General features: G+C 32.1%; 1 protein-coding gene across 1 annotated transcript; it reads right to left on the bottom strand.

Annotated features, from left to right (window-relative positions):
• Positions 1-427: 427 nt before the first annotated feature.
• Positions 428-16,211, bottom strand: LOC148303940 (pre-mRNA-processing factor 17). The gene is made up of 10 exons (XM_088269107.1): positions 15,927-16,211; positions 14,905-15,178; positions 13,461-13,614; positions 12,264-12,379; positions 10,919-11,133; positions 9,672-9,780; positions 9,436-9,590; positions 8,204-8,337; positions 7,617-7,838; positions 428-1,039 (listed from the first exon to the last, which is right to left on the bottom strand). The coding sequence occupies exons 1-10, from the start codon at positions 16,071-16,073 to the stop codon at positions 862-864; spliced, it is 1,704 nt and encodes a 567-aa protein (XP_088125233.1). The 5' UTR covers positions 16,074-16,211; the 3' UTR covers positions 428-861.
• Positions 16,212-17,657: the final 1,446 nt, after the last annotated feature.

Genomic DNA, 17,657 nt, shown 5'->3' with positions numbered 1-17,657 from the left:
CTACCCTTGTGCAAACATAAAATAATGTTTGAATTAAAATTATAAATCAAAACATTTTCAATTAGCAAATCTCATATACTTAGTTGACTTTTTTTTACTATAGCTTAATAAATTTTTTTTTAAATAAAGCAATAAAAAGGAAATATATTAATGTAACATGTTTATCAATATGTCCAGCAAAGGTTGATTTGATTTTTTTTTTGCATTTTTTACAAGCATGAATAAAATTAATATCTAGAGCTATTAATATCTATCTAAGTTAATTTAATAAAGATAGATTTTAATTTAATTCTAAAGTAATATCTATCTAATATAAAAATAATGTTTGTAAGAGAAAAAAACTCTTAAAAAAAAGAGATATCGTAAAATATAGTGAATATCAAACGATAAATACATACATATTCAAGACAATAAAACACAGTACATATTTTGGTATAAGAAATATAATATCGCTCTCTGAACTACAGATTTTTTCAAACATTTTATGATAGTTCATAGAACAGAATTTATTTATTTATACGCATGAATTATGTATTCTTTTTCCTCGTGTAAATCTTGAAAGTTATTAAAATATAATATTTTGATATCAAATTATAAAAAAAGGAGGCATTGCAGCTTATTGTTAACATTTTACATAAAAGTTGTACATATGTGGTTTGATTCTTTTTATCCAAAAATTTCTCCAAAATCAAAACCTACTACACACAAAACAAATTGCCAGCCTAAAATTGCCTAAAATTTTGATAACATATTACATTACTTGAAGAACAGTCATGTATTCTGTAAGTAAAAAAAAAGTGACAAAATTTGAGTTTTGAAATTAGTTGATCAAATTTGTACTTCTATAACACAATTATATTTTTAGTCCCAATATTTGATTAAACCATCCCATCCGGCGGTCAGAACCTTGCTGGGCTCATGAGGGTGCCATAATACAGAGATACAGACGCCGTCATGCGCCTTCCACTTCTTGTAAAGTTTGGTAGTTTTCCAGTCCCAAATGTAGCACTTGCCATCTGCATCACCCGAAACTAGGTAACTGAAAAAAAGCCACGTCATTAATTAACCAACTCCCACATTAGCCGGAGTGTGACTTGGGAAAGGAGTTTGTAATGATGAGCCCGAGTGCTGCTCGGGAATCGTATTGATTTGCCTGAGCCAAATATATGTATTTGTTTTTATTGACTAACCCGAGCGGTGTTCCGGCAGTCTCATTTCGACTTGTTGGTGACGATTTCTTGGACCGGCAAATTTCTCACAAAAATTCGACTGTTAAGTAGTTAAAAAAAAAATTCTTTGATCCCTGACTGCAGCCAAATGGTGCATAAGACATCGCATTAAATTACTAAAATGTTAACTAGATTGTTAATTATATGAAGGCAAGGTTATCGGTCTTGCATTTCAGATTTTTGGGTTGAGAAATGGAATATATTTGATAAGATACGGATGGTGTAAATGAAAGAGCTCAGGATGGGAGACATTACTGTTATATTGGAAAATAGATGGAGGTGTAATAGTGGTGCTATTAAAAAAGAAGAGGAAAAGATTATTCCATAAGCATAATAATAATAATTGCCAATTTATATACCTCTATTTTTGTGAAAAATCACCTTAAGGGCGCTTTACAAATTACATAGATATTTACGTCAATGTCTACATTTAAAAAAATTACATTTGATTCGGTTACTATGGATAAGAGATTTTGGAAAGGTGGGTCTTGTATTTAGATTGAAACTCAAAATTCTGGATAAATTCGGGGGTATACATCAGTTGGAAATTGGTCCCATGAGGTACAGAAAATGATACATTTAATTCAGTCACTGTTAGTTAAAGTTACGTTAAATTCTGCAAATAATATTAAATCCAGATACTTTTATTTGCACCCCTTTTGCACTTTATTTTGCATGTCATGAATGAGAACAGTACATTTGAAATGTGATTCTACAAAGAAAAATAGCTCATTGAAATCAGATGTTTCTTTGTAAACTCATTCAAAATGTCTATTTTTTTAAAATGAAATCATACATTTGAAAAAATTATCAATTTCCTAGGATGGTTTTTTCTATGAAAATATGGTAATTGAAAATATAAATAAACTTAACTGAACTTATTTTTATCTAGTTCACCAAATATGATACTTAATATATGTATATTAAATATCAATGAGTCCTGATTCTTGATAATAAATAATAATAATAAAAAACTATGATTAACAATAATAAAATAAGATTAAAATTCTTAACTGTGAAGTATGTATTTATAATTGTTTATAACTCAATTATATTTTTAATATAATAATTGTAAAAACAGATTTATTTCACGTAAGTATAAGTTAAAATTGATATTACGAAAATTTTACAGAAATTGCGTAAGAATTCAGAAAGATTTCAGAAAAATGTTCATTAGAAAACATTAATTAAAAAATAAATACATAAATTTAAATAATTATTTCTTTTCTTTTCTACGTCATTATAAGTGTGGCAAATGGTAATTTTCAATACCGAATTGAATGTTAGCAAACATTTAAACCAGTGGTTATTAACTAGTGCTCCGCGAGCTTGTTGCAAAGGCTCTGCGAAATAAGGAAAACCAAAATTTAATCTTGGCTTATTTACTGTGCGATTTAAGTTGCAAATATAATGGCTAGATGGCACCGCCCTTGCAAAGTGAAGTTGTGTGCACTCACCTCACAACAGCGGTCAAGATATCTTTGATTCTTTAACATATATATTTTTTTAAATGGAATAATCCGAAAGTTATAACAATTGAAAATATCATGGTTATGTGAAGAAATTTGTACAGACGGTGCTTCATCAACGGTAGGTTCATTGAAAGGATTTGTGACCCTTGATTTAAACACCTTGGCTTAGCAATTTGGATGAAGAAATGAGAGTAGCTACATCAAATATTAGACCTAATATCGCTGAAATATGTAAAAGCCGACAAGCTCAGGAGTCACATTAAATCATTTTCGCCGCAAAAAGTTTCATTGCAGTATTTATGTTTTTATATTTTTTTAGTTAATGTAATTTTTAACTTGTCTGTAATAAAATAATCAATTTTATTTGTATAATATTCTCAATATTATTAATATTTAAAGCATTTACTTTGCGGTTAGTCATTTTTAATTATTTTTTTATTACAAAAATGTTAATTATATTAGTATATAACCACTCACCATTATTAACATTTTTGTTAAAAAAAAAAAAAATAAGTAATTTTATTTTTAATGAAAGTGGTCTTTGTATGTTTTTTGGATCTTAGGTTTTGTGTACTGCGAATTTTCCTTATGATCAAAAGTGCTCTCTGACTTCAAAAAGGTTCAGAACCACTGATTTAAACAATAATATGGCTAGTGAATAACAGGTTCCAGCTGCATAATTTATTGAACTGGATTTAACCAGATTACACCGTACGCAGTACTAGCGATATTTATGGAAAACTGGACATTTGTCCTCTTTAATTGAAGTCAATGTAAAGAAAACATATTACCGAACTATAATCTCGTATACCGTTTGCTAAATAAAATATTTTTTACACTTTAAGAATTTTCAACTAACATTTTGACTAGAAAGTATTGTATTATTATATACACTGAACTCCCCATTTACATGGAAGATATGTTTGGGAAATGTGTGAAAAGGTACCCCAGAATAAAAAAAAGATAGGTTTCCTTCCATTCAAAATCAATTAAATTAAATTAAAATTCATAATTGCTTATTGTATCTGAATTTTATGTAAAAGTACTTTAAAAAATATAAGGTAACAAAAATTATTTACCAACTCCCTTCCTATCTCTCAGCGTAAAGTACTGAGTAGTAATATATTATTTTGAGAAATGAAAAGACTTTGTTTTTTGATCCACTGAGTAGTAAGTACACAAGAGGGATCTAGGAAATTCCAAATTACTGGTGTGCATTTTAAAATTAATGTTAAATTTTTCTCTTTTTTGCACTGTGTGCGTATTACGAAATCATGAAAAAAACATTTGTAAAAAGGGAGTGTAGTGTAATAAACTTTAAAAAAAAATACAAAATAAGGCATTGATAAGACAAGTTGAAAAAATGTTTAAATTAAGAATCGCCAGAAATGAATTAGTAATCAAATTATGTATGTAATATTCTGTTGCCACCAGAGCACACATACTTAGAAATACTGAATTATTCTCATAATTATGGCATCAAACTTTCAATAAAATTAATTTACCAAAAATAATTTATTTAAAACAATGACAAAATAATAAACAAAGAAAAATTAATTATTTATTCAAGTTTGTGCTATAAGATTATACGAAATATAAGGAAATTTCCGAAGTATTGCTTTGAACAATCGTATAAAATCAAATGTATTTGCAATGCTAATTTGTATAAAGTTTATTTGTAACTGTTGCAATCGTAAGAAAAGCATGTTTACTTTGAATAATACACGGTTTATTTGAATTAAAACCATGAATATATAATTATTATAAATTTGAAATATTTTAACAAATTTTCATAAGTAAAATAATTTATCCCGCCCCAACCCCATTTTTAATTCTGCTACGTATTTATTTTGAATACGGAAGGTAAGATGATCAATACCTCACAACACAGAGCGCAGAAAAACAATTAAACTCATTACCCTGTGTGTACATTAACTACGTAAAACGTAAATACTGCGTAAAGCGTAGGACATAATATGACATTAGTAGATGCATTGTTTATAAGTTCTCATTTCTGATAAATTAATTTGACCAAATTGTGATGGTTTGGCCAGTTTTTTTTTTGTAGTTTGAAGCAACCTTTCAAACAATATAAATAAATACTTCATTGCATTTCGGAATACAAAATATCTATAAGCAGTATGGTGGTGTTCTAAAGTTCAGATTCAACTCACAATTTTCATACAAGATAAGATTTTATAGATGTATTCTCGGTAGTCATTAAAATAAATCATTTTAATTTTAAAGTGACTTAAAAATTAGAAATATATACTTTCTTAGTGTTTTAATTGGATGTGTTTCATTATATTCAATCTGTTACATAATTTTGTGACCCATTGAATAATCACCAGACTTATTGAATGGGTCATGTAATATAATATAGTTGTTAATTAAAAGAAATCAACACTGTTACACAATAATCAAAACAAAATATTGATTAACTTTTTTTAAATAATTTTTTCCTTCATAAAAAAGCAAATTTTTAATTAATTGGTATTAATCAGTTGACAGTTATATAAGTAAGATAAATAATATTATATAAAGCCATGATAATGTTGAGTGTCGACAAAATATTAAATGAAGACACGCAAACTACAAAAAAGTTCATTCTTAAATTTTTTTTTTTTTTTTTTAAACTTTTAATACGTGCTTGATTCCATAATAATTGAATTACTATTTTAAGGTCCATAAATTTCAAAAATGTTTATGACAAAAACATCTTTTTAAATGACATATTTTAAAATTACAACGCTATAAAACAATGCTTTAGGAAATGCAAAAAAGGGTTGCTAGTACGTTTTCAATTTGAAGATAATTAGAAATATATATTTTTTGTGGCGGACATTGGTTTTCAATTAACTTCTGCTATCACATCGGTGTTACTTCAAAATGTAGATCAGCTACTTTTTGAAGTCATTTGTAAGATATTTTTTAAATACACAGTTTTCTCACGCAAAACATTATTTATATAGATTTAAAGGCATTTAATTTCATTAAAATAAATATGTTTTGTAATCACCTTCATTAAAATAATCAATTCTTATATAAAAATTATCAGTATACGTAACCTCTTTTACATAATGAAATCCTTAAATTTTATGTCATATATTAACAAAAATAAAATAGATTCATTGAGAAACCAATCACTTCTAGTAACAGTGGTTGAGTTTTTTTGAAAGAATTTTACCTTTATATCACTATTTATTTTTATTTTTATAAACTATAAGTATTATCATCCATACATTTTCAAAGACATATCTACCATAATCCATTCACTTCTTCCTAGCTTTGCCTCTGGATAGCTTCTTGGCATTCCTTCTATCCTAATATATAAGTACCCTGCTCACCGCAGCTTTTGGGATTTACAGAAGCTCTTATTATCTAATTTGTGGTTCATAATGCTTCTACAAGCCGCATTTCCTCCAAACATCTTCCCTTTCGCATTATAAAGTATTTTTTCTCGAACACTGGTAGTTTATGGTCCTTACTTTAGAACAGGCACCATTTTTTAGGCCATAGATGACTATCGGTCTTATGATTATGACATATCGCTCACTCCTTTCAACAACGTCATATATCAAAAATCGTCAATTTTCAGTTGTGTATGTTTTCGAAATGCCCAGAAAATGTACCATATCCCAGCACAAGCGGCATTTTTTCAACTTTATATTTACCCGCTTCAGAGCAGAAAGTGTTGTTTTTGTATTTTGAAGAAAAGGTTTTGATTAATAATTTTTTTAAATAAACTAAATATTTTTTAAATGGAGAAAAAACATTCAGGTTTTACCTAAAAAGATCTGTGACACAGTAAAAAGTTCAATAAAAGGGCTTCATATTTATTTTGAATACATTTCTTTTTTTTTTTAAACTTTAAAAACGATCTCTTGAAAAATCAAGTTTTTTAATATATGACATTGTTGAAAGGAGTGAGCGATATACGAGCAAGATTGCTTCTTTGATTTCATAGCATGCTATGGACCCTAACCTGTCCTCACAAAAGAGCGCCGCATCTTGTTGTTCAGGCAAGAACTGAGAACTGATGGATTGTCACCAGTGGACGCAATGGGAGGCGGGAACCTGATGCCCTTAAAGAGGAAAACTTTTACAAGGCACTACCTTTTTCAAGGAGGCAAGGTAATTGACCGTACGTTCCCTAGTTCCTAGGAAGTGCCTGAGTTCCTAGGATCCTTAAAGATCGGCTCGAACTTGTTGCCCCTTTTCTCTGTCTTCTTATCACCACCACCAACATTCAGGTGAATCGTCAAAGCGCACGAGCTCATCACCACGGCAAGGTAGGGGGGGTGGGGAAGAGATGTATGCTTTATATTACCAATATACTAAGGCCATACTCGGAATCACAGATCTCATTCAGCGTTCGGCAATGCTAGGAGCCGCACATCATTTCACACCCATTTTTATTTTAGAAAACATATTGTTTTTTTTTTGTTTTTTAGAATATACATTGAAAAAATATTTTTAATTTTTTTTAGCTCTTCACGTTTTAATAACGCTTTCTTTTCCAAAACTATGTGTTTATTTTTAAGAAAAAAAATAAATCAAGTTAAATGTTTCCTGGGTCGAAAGAAAGTTTAGTTGCTATTTAACGTAATGTAGGGCCTTAAATAATGCACCCAACTCTTTTCTTTGAATAACCATGTATTTATTTTGAAGAAAAAAATAAATCAAGTTAAATGTTTCCTGGATTTACAGAAAGTTAAGTTGCTATTTAACGTACGTAGGGCCTTAAATAATGCACCCATTGCCACATTATAGGAAGGGTCCGTTGACAGTTTGAAATATGTAGTTTGTGAATATATGTACATATCTACAAGTGTATGTATATATACATATACACACATATAAGTATACATTTAAAAGATAAAAACAATTAATACGAGGGCAGGTAAATATTTACCTCATATCTGGAGAGTAGTCAATTCCGCAAGCGTAGCCCGCTACCATATGTCCGGTGAATGTTTTCTTTCTGTTCATCTTAAATCTGTTTAGGGCACTAAATACCACAACTTTATTATCCATAGATTGGCATGCCAACCATTTGCCGTTGGGGGAAGACGTCACAAACGGCATGGAGTGCATCGTGGGGTCTGCGATGTACTTCATATCAACAGGAATATCCCTAAAAAGAAACACATTTAAGTTTTATTTTCAATCCCTGCATACTTAGCTTAATCAAATAAAAAATACAATTTTACAAAAAAAAATTGGCCAAACCAGCCTTTGAAAGTTGTAAGCCCCGTAAATGCCCATACCTCCATATTCTTCTTCATCTATATTGAGATGTCAAAAAAAGAATGTAAAAAAAAAATCTTACTTAAACATGTGTTTTTTTTTATACAGTTTGATAATGCCCTCGTAAGGGGAAATAGCTGTCACAAGATAAATAAATTGAGTAGAATTATAAGTTTTATTTTATATAATAATAACAGATTATGGAATTCCAAAAAGTAAATATGAATTCAATAAATAAATTAATGTCAGTACCATTCCCAAACACGTAAACTTTTATCATCAGATGTAGTTACGAATCTTCTATTTTCATCAACAAATGTGATCGAGTTTACAGCTCCCAGATGTCTATCATATTCTTGAACTATTTCACCTGACCGCGTATCCCACTAAAAAGAGAGTGAAATGTTATAAAATTTATTTATTTCATCATATGCATATTTAAAAATTACAATACAGTAATACCCCGCTTAGCACGGGCAATATGTGCCAGTAAAAGGGGGCGCTAAACAAATCAGCTCTATTATTTTTTGACATCTCATCAAAGATGAAGAAGAATATGGAAGTCTGGGCATTTACGGGGCTTACGACCGTCATAGGCTGGTTTAAGTGATCACTTTACACACGTGTAACATTCACCAATTCTACCCATTATTGACAACCACACTACTCAAATTCTTGGAAGTTCTATATATATGAACCAATTTAGAAACCTTGTTCATGAATCACTAGAACTTCACTAGAGACATCTATTGGTGAGATGTAAAGAAGCTTTTTATTAAGCAGAAACTCTTATATTAGTATGTGAGATCCGAATCCTGGATTATAATCACACACATGAGAAACGCCAGAAAATACCATTTTCATTTATTATTAAGCTTATAATTAAATGCCCAGACTTCCATATTCTTCTTCATCTTTGATGAGATGTCAAAAAATAATATGAAAATAACTCCTGTAATTGGAGATAATCCAGATTTTGTGAACAAGTATTTGGACACACTCAAAATATTGTAAATCAGCTCTAATCGGAATCTATTTAAGTCTAGTTAATGGTATACACACTTCCTTGCATGAATGTTTCTCATTTTTGTCACAGTGTTCAATTAATGGGATTTTATATACAAAAACTAATGAATTTCAAATGACAAAACGGTATTGAAGCATTTTCAAACACCGATACGGAATGTATCGAAACACTTTTATAATAAATTTTAAGAAATAGCGATACATATTTATCAAGTAAAACTTGAATTAAAAACAATAATTAATATCAATACTTATCCAGAAAATCATTTCAGTAATGTAACATATACTGGAATAATATGAACTAGTTCCCAAGGACAGAAAAAACGGCTCGCTGCCACCCTGCAATCTTTATAAAAAGGGTTTCACAGTAGCGTACCTACTACACCCCTGTAACTAGATAATTTAAAATAAGCGTACAACAGTACGTATGAAGAAATAATACACATTTCATAACTTACACAAATAATTTTCTTATCAGATGTTCCAGCTACAAACAAATGTTGTTTGTCTTCGTCAGGGTGAAATTTAGTGCAATACGGGATCTTTCGACTTGTAAATCGAGATACACATTCTCCTGTTTCGGTGTCCCATAACTTGATGTACCTATCATATCCTGCAAGAAAATATCAAATTGCCATCAACTTTATTTTTTAAATATATATGTACATATTAAAAAGTTATCTAGTCAACATACCTGCAGAAACAAAGTGATTTCCCTCATTGTTAAAGTTAATATCTCTGACGGCTTGTCTGTGTCCATAATAAGTTCTAACGCACCTTCGTTCCTTGTATACTTCCCAGATCTAAAATTTAATGTATATACATTATGATTAATGTATCAAATTGATAGAAAATGCAATAGTTTACATGCATTATTTTATTTAAAAATTTAAGTTTGATTTTACAACGGTTACTTTTGAAATAGTGAATATGTAGTTACAAATTCATATACGCATATTGGGAAAATCTTTTTGCAAAATTTACATATCGCTCACTCCTTTCAAGAACGACATTAATCAAAAGTCGACAATTTTCAGTTGTGCATGTTTTCGGAATGCCCAGAAAATGTACTATATCCCAGCAAAAGCGGCATATTTTTAACTTAATATTTACCCGCTACAGGGCAGAGTGTTCCTTTTACATTTTGAAGAAAATGTATTGTTTAATTATTTTTTTAAATATTTTAAATATTTTTAAAATGGAGATAAAACCTTCAGGTTTTACCTAAAAAGATCTGTTGCACAGTAAAAAGTTCAACAAGTGGCTTGATATTTATTTTTAATACATTGTATTATATTTATAAACTTTAAAAACGTTCTCTTGAAAAATCAAGTTTTTTTATTTATGACGTTTTTGAAAGGAGTGAGCGATATGTATTTATACCAGAAGATAATGCATCACACTATGTACAATGCACAAAAAGATTGACTATGTATTTTTTAAATCAGAAATACAGATACATATAACATATATATCGTAGTCGTACAGGAGAAAGTGACCAACTACCAAAACGTAAAATGTTCAGGAGGGCTATTTAAGTCACTTTTGCTTAGCAAGTAAATAAACACCAATGCAGTTAGTCATTTTTAACAAGTCAATATATTATAATTCCATGTTAAATATCCTTTGGGATTGTTTCAGGGCAATATTAAGCTAGTAAGATATCAAATAGTCAATGATCACATTTTTGTAAAGCAATTCACTTGGTCACTTTCCCCTGTATGAATACGATATGTATGCACAGTGCTTTTCAGCAAACAATAAAAATATTGCATGATGTGCCCATGCCCAGTTCGAGAATATTACAAATGGTGAATTGAATCAACTAGGTGAAATAACACTAATGAAAAACCGTTTGTGGACGGAATGATACAAGATGAAATGAAGGTTGATAAAAAATAAAACTTATAATGTATTGTAGATTTGAATGAAATGGGATACCTTGACACGACAGTCCATACTGGCAGACAACATGAGGTGAGCAGTTTTAGGAAACCACCTGACAGCTGCCACTCCCTTGGAATGGCCTTTCCACGTGAATATATGAGCCTTCGGAAGAAAACATCTTTGTGGCGGTGTTTCACTACGAAGGTTCACACCGACATCTTGAGGAGGACATAAGAACGATCTTCCTTGATAATCCACACTGTCGGTAACTATAAAAAAAATACAAACAATACATAATATATTATTCCAAGATGTTCAGCAACCCTTAAATAATAAAATAAATAAAACCCTTATCCGCACCCCAATGGTGCATAGGGCACTGCGTAATACAAACGCAGTGTTATTTTGATAGTTTACACATGAAGGAAAGGTGATCAGCCTTCTGCTTCAGGTACCAGTCCAGGGTAATATTGAATAAATAGTACAGTGAAAAAATCACTTATATTTATTTTACCCCCCCTGGGAATCGAACCCGGGACCTCCAGAACAGTAGCCGAGCGTGCTGACCATTACACTACGGAGGCGAACAAAACCAGAAACCCTTAGCATTGAGTAAACAGCACGTCATTGAGCAGCATGTGTGATGAGACACCTCGAAATGTCCCTCACCTGTTGATGCTATAAAAAACAACAGCGGGAGGCGTGTTGCATGAGCCTGGGTGAGGACCTATCCCACATCAGATGTGTATTAGTTCATAAGGAACTCTCACAGTAGGTGGTATCATCATGATAAAAATAGTGAAGGACATGGGTACCATAAACCAAGCTAGGACACAAAATGCCGAATCCTCTTCTAGTGGAACAAAAGGCCTGTTGATGATAGTTCACAGTTGGCTTCTCCTGGTGAGTTTTACGTGATTTCCTCCCAGCAAAGAGTAAATGCTGAGAAGTTCCTGATTAACCCACACTAGTTTATCCCTTCTGTTGCCAACACAGATTAATAAAATGTAATAAACAAAAATCCTAAGTAACTAAGGTTAAAAAAAACCATTAAGTCAAAAATTTCAAGTACTTGGGAGCACATTTTACAGAAAACGGCAGCCTCAATAAAGAACTGGGAGTGCGTCTAGGACTTGTAAGTACCACATTCAACAGCATGAAGGCTGTCTAAATATTGGAATTATACTCTGTGAAAATCAAATGCTGGCAATACTCTTTGCGGGGAACGAGGATATAAGGCATGGTCACAACTGTCGTTAAGATAAGCCAGTTCAGTTGGCTAGGTCGTGTACTCCTCCCGAGAAACTTGATCACTCTGTCTTCATATTATTAATAATCAAGATAATACTGTATCAAAGAAATGCAGTGAACTAACAAAAGAGTTATTGTGTAGACTTACTGTGTAGAATGGACTTTTCTTCCATGGGCTTATCTTCTTGTACCTTTCCACGTTTCTGCCTTTTAGCCAATATCTCCTCCAGTGCTTCAGCCTCTTCCCCGGTCGGTTTCATGATCCTGAATACAAACGATGACATATGAACAGCAAATAAAATAACATATATGAATCCTGGATTCGGACCTCACATACAAATGAAAGAGTTTCTGCTAAATATCATTTTTCGGGCCTCATATACAAATGAAAGAGTTTCTGCTTAATCAAGTATGTGAAAACAATCAAGGATTCGGACCTCGCAAACTAATGAAAGAGTTTCTGCTTAATAAAAAGCTTGGCTCGTCCCGCCATAGATGTCTTTCATGTAGTCTATTGAGTTTCATCAATATATCTACAAGTTTCATGAATTTGAATAGTGTGTAGAATTGGTGAATGTTACACATATGTAAAGTGATCACTTAAACCAGGCTATAACAGTCGTAAGCCCTGTAAATACCCAGATTTTAATGTTCTTTTTCATCTATGTTGAGATGTCAAAAAATAATGTCTAAAATTTAGACTTAGCTTCACATATCGTGTTTGAAAATGATACAGAATGTATCGAAACACATGTCAAAATAGATTCTAAGAAATAGTAGTATTTACCAAATAAAACTTTAATTTGAAATGTATTGAAAATTTCGCCTATAGGTCCACTGCTGTGAAGTGTCAGCTTTGTAGACTCGTCATGCACTACGTAACAAGACGCAAATTGTCTATCACAACCATTACCTAGAAACTGTTGCGCACGACTGGTGACTCCAATGGGTTTTACCCCAGGCGCTGTGGCGCAGTTGGGTAGACGCTCAACTGCGAAACTGGCATTGCGGGTTCGATTCCCGCCAATTGCAAAATAAATTCAAGAAAGATTTATTTTCAATCGGTCTGGGTGTTTGGGATGTATTTTTCACAATTACCTTCCCTATCCTTACTATCCTACCTACAGACAAGACTCTAATAGAGGCTTTGCGGGTTATTCCTTTTAAAAATAAAAATTAAATTAAATTAAAAATTAAAAAAATGTGCTTTGTATTTTTGTAGCTTAGCATATGAAACATTGCTTTGCGTGTGCAACATCAGTGTTTTTTAATTTTAAAAAAATTTAATCTGACTGAAATTGACTGTATATTAAAAACATTAATATATATATTTAAAACATCAAACCTATGCTCGTCTACATAGCCTCCCCACGGACCCAAAAATCCGTTAATATCTTCTGGATTGTCATTTTTCTGTCTTTTTCTCTTATCCAAGGGTCTCAGTTTAGATGATTCAAATACTGTTTTCTTTTCTTCGGGGGGCTCCACTGTACTGGATACTGTAAATTGAAGAAGAAAAAAAAAACATAAATAATATGAATGCACCGTACATACATACTTTTATTTGCATTGCATTCCAACTACTTTCATAAAATAATTATTTATTTTGTGTAACACATATACATAGTTTTCAGCACCCATAAGAATCAAAATTTGCTCTAAATCCGGTAATCGGTGTCATTACATGACCATCCACTGCATCGCCATTTCAGACTTTGGGCAAAATTTCTTAATGCCAAATGTTTGAGTTTTTATGTAAAAGTATTCAACTGATTTTCAAAGTCAAAGGGCATGAATAATGTATGAAAGAATACAATTAATTCCTGATCTTTCTTGATAATAGTAATAACTGGCTGATTTGTTAAGAGCCATTTTTGTGAATTCTTACTTCAAGAGCGGTCTACTTAAACGTCAAGGAAACTAATTTTAGTTCTGGATGTTTAAATAGACCGCTCATACTAGTGATAGATATAATTCTCCTTTCTGGGTACTACCAGTCATATTTAACAAGCACTTTGTTTGTAATGTTATTTTCATACCAAAACCCCCGCATTTGAAAATAAAAATCAACTTGTAGTCAAGTGAGGGTTGGAGTTAGTGGTATCCGACTCGAAATCCACCATTGGACCAAAACCCAACTTTATCGACATATAAAAAAGCTGTTCAAATCCAATTTTAAAATAAAATTTTAAGTACAAATCGACGGCCCCTACGTCAAGTACTCCTATCTGCTACTTTACAGGAGAGAGCTTAGAAGATTTTTTCAACGTATTCTTTTTTATTAATTAACTGTTTTATCTGAAATACTAAACTAGTATTATTCATTCAAAAACACGATAAAATAATGTATTAAATCATTTTAAAACTTTATGCTTTGTCAAAATTAAGTAGTAAGCGTTTAAGGAGTTCAGTTAATTTCGAAAATTCCATGTAGATAGCATCTTATACGCCTGAAAACTAGACATAATTTTTTTTATATATTTTTTTTGTTTGTTTATATTTGTAGATAACGGTCAGTTGATAACATACACCAAATATCTCAAAATTGACAAAAATGTAGTTAGAGCATTTTACAAAAGCACGTCGATATATTCGGATGTTTTTACACCGATACCGGATTTATTCATGAAAGATCGTAAGCTCTGTAAATTCCCAGATTTTCATGCTCCCTTCTCGATACTTATTTGTCTATGTTGAGATATCTATAATTTTTATCCAGATTTTCAATCACGAGATCACCAGTTTTATTTAAAGAGTAAGATAAAATTTAAATATAAAAATCATATTACCGACAATCGCATTAGCGCTGGATGAAGACGCATCCGACGTAGGATCTAACGCATGACCATAACTAGTGAAAGTTCTCCTTTGATTTTCGAACTGAAACTCACTAATATGAGCCTTTTCCACAAACCCAGAGAGCATATTCTTAGGGGCTTTGGACTGTTCCGTTTGAAAGGGATTATCAGGACCAAGTACAGGAGCAAACAGATGCTCATATTTGGGATTGTGAAAAAGCTCTTTAGAATCCGGACTTATCAAAAGCGTATCATTCTTGTCACTCTGAAACAAATAAACAAAAATCAGGTTAAAGAAAGGAAAAGTATTTTCATTAAGTAATTGTTTATAGACACTCATTATAAAACCATGAAAAAATATGTGTTCTATTCACAGAGTTAGGTGTCTATTTTGAGTTATCAGTGAGTTAGACAGGGTGAGAATTTCAGTTGGAGACAAAAATGTAAAAATTTAAACATAAAAATAGACATTTGCAAGTGCCCTTAAAGCATTCTTCTAACCCTTATTCGCACCCAATGGTGCATAGGGCACTGTATCATATAAACGCCGTGTTATCTTGATCGTTAACACATGAAGTAAAGGTGATCAGCCCTCCGCTTCAGGTACCAGTCCAGGGTAATATTGAATAAACATTAGAGTGGAAAAATCACTTATATTTGTTTAAATACCTCTGGGAATCGAACCCAGGACTTCCAGTACGGTAGCCGAGCGTGCTGACCATTACACTATGGAGGCGAACAAAATTGGCAGCATAATATATCTCTCAGGGTAAGATAGAGTTAATTGGTTATTAGAAATGTTGAATTTGAAATAAGAAATGTATACTTATAATAATACAATAGTAAGACTTGTATCGCGACTGAACTTAATAATAACCAGATGATAACATTTTTGTGAACCTTGCAGACTGTGGAAAAGTTGTGGTTTAAACCACACATAACCTTAAATAGAACTTCACTTATCCCCGAATTATGAAGAAAAATATATTTTTAGCATGAATTAATATATTTACTGTAGGCAGAACTGAAGGAGCTGAACATATTTGAAGAGTTTTTGCAATGGATTTGTTTGGATCAACGGCTTTCAGATGCATTGTCATATTCTCTGGTTCAGATCCACTCTCCTCGTCGCTGCAATTATATATTTGTAGACCAAGCATTGTGATATGTTAATCAAATTATTTGAACTGAACCAAACATATTGTCTCCATTAATAGCGTTAAAACTTGGGAAATATTTAAACGAAAACGCATTAAACTTTTGACGTGCTTCCGAGTTTTGACTTTTACGCTTTTGTCATAGACAATAGAATTGCGTGGACAGAGTCAAAGATTATATGGGCAGAGTTCTGATCAAAAACTGTAAACTAGAATTATGATTCATCTTATCTTGATGGTTCGTCTATAATTGTATGTTCTTAACTATATTTTTTCAACCTTCATCCGCACCCGATGGTGCATCATATAAACGCAGTGTTATCTTGATCGTTAACACGTGAAGGAAAGGTGATGGGAAGCCCACCGCTTCAGGTACCAGTTCAGGGTAATATTGAATACCTAAATATGTGAGTGACAAAAAAATCTAATATTTATTCGATCTCCTTAGAAATTGAACTTGGGACATCCAGTACAGTACCTGAGCGTGGTGACCATTACAGTACTTACTGTATTGGATAACCCAAAATTATTTTAGCGGATGAGAACAGAAAAACCTCAAAAAATAATTAGCCCATCATTATTTTGATTTATCAATATGCGGAAATTAATATTATCCAACGTATTCCATGATTCAAGGGTCGTTTTCTCCCATTGGATAATAATAATTAGTATATGCTTTTAATATTCCCATAAGCTGAAACTATTCTTAATCTAAAAGCTAAAACTGATTTCAAAATATTTGTATACGAAACTCATTTTAGATAAATTATTAGTATGTTTTTATTTGTATACGTGGCATTTGGTCTTCACCGAGCATAAATCCGATCTCCAGACAGCCTTTATACTGTTAAATGCGGACCCTGCGAGTCCTAATCGCACTCCCAATTCCTTTTCAAGGCTGCCATTTTCAGTCACGTACATTCTCGAGTATTTGAAACTCTCGACTCTTTCAATGAGCTGGTTACTCAACGTCAAGAGTTGTTGAGCATCTAGGCATGAGATGTTGCACAACACATGGGTTTTCGCAACATTTATTGTAAGCCCCATGTGCGTAGAATACCTATTTACCCTTTTGACGATTAATTGGAGACTCTCGACGGAGTCATCAATTTTAACAGCATCATCTGCGTACTTTAGATTGCAGAGTTTCCGGAAGGAGGAGATTGCTGTGCCTCGGTCAGATGGTAATGACTTTCGAAGAATAAAATCCGAAGGATGATAAAGAGAAACGGTGCAAGGACGCTGCCTGTGAAACATGCGAAATGGCTGTGAAACTCTTACTCAGAACAGCCGTGTACTATGCTTTAAGAATAGGTATCTGCGTAGAATTTTAGGCGTGCGGTGGTTTGACTTTGTGAGGAATCAAGAGATAAGGCGTAGGAGGCAGCAAATCTTGGTCACAACTGTCGTCAAGAAAAGGTGATTCAGTTGGCTTAGCCATGTACTCCGCATGCCTCCTGAGAGCCTTAATCAAGCTTGCCTCTTTTACAAGGCATCAGGTTCACGCCACCCAGGACGACCACTTCAGACAATTCGTCAGCAGTTCTCGTCAGAACTTTGTGTCGCGGATATGACTTGGAAGGATTC

This window comes from Brachycentrus maculatus, unplaced genomic scaffold (genome assembly GCF_059751285.1).
Source record: "Brachycentrus maculatus isolate JH-2025_06_01 unplaced genomic scaffold, ASM5975128v1 h1tg000339l, whole genome shotgun sequence".
NCBI classification, from domain to species: Eukaryota; Metazoa; Arthropoda; class Insecta; order Trichoptera; family Brachycentridae; genus Brachycentrus; species Brachycentrus maculatus.
The sequence above is the reverse complement of the archived record's forward strand: the minus strand, read 5'-3'. Positions and strand labels throughout refer to the sequence as shown.

What these genes read in the sequence shown, in the direction of transcription:
- LOC148303940 (XM_088269107.1), bottom strand. Translation starts at nt 16,073, where the DNA reads ATGCTTGGTCTACAAATATATAATTGCAGCGACGAGGAGAGTGGATCT. An exon ending in AGAAAAGTCCATTCTACACA is followed by an intron (nt 11,134 to 12,263) that starts GTAAGTCTACAC and finishes TTTTTTTTATAG; the next exon opens with TTACCGACAGTGTGGATTAT. An exon ending in GTATGGACTGTCGTGTCAAG is followed by an intron (nt 9,781 to 10,918) that starts GTATCCCATTTC and finishes ATTAAATTTTAG; the next exon opens with ATCTGGGAAGTATACAAGGA.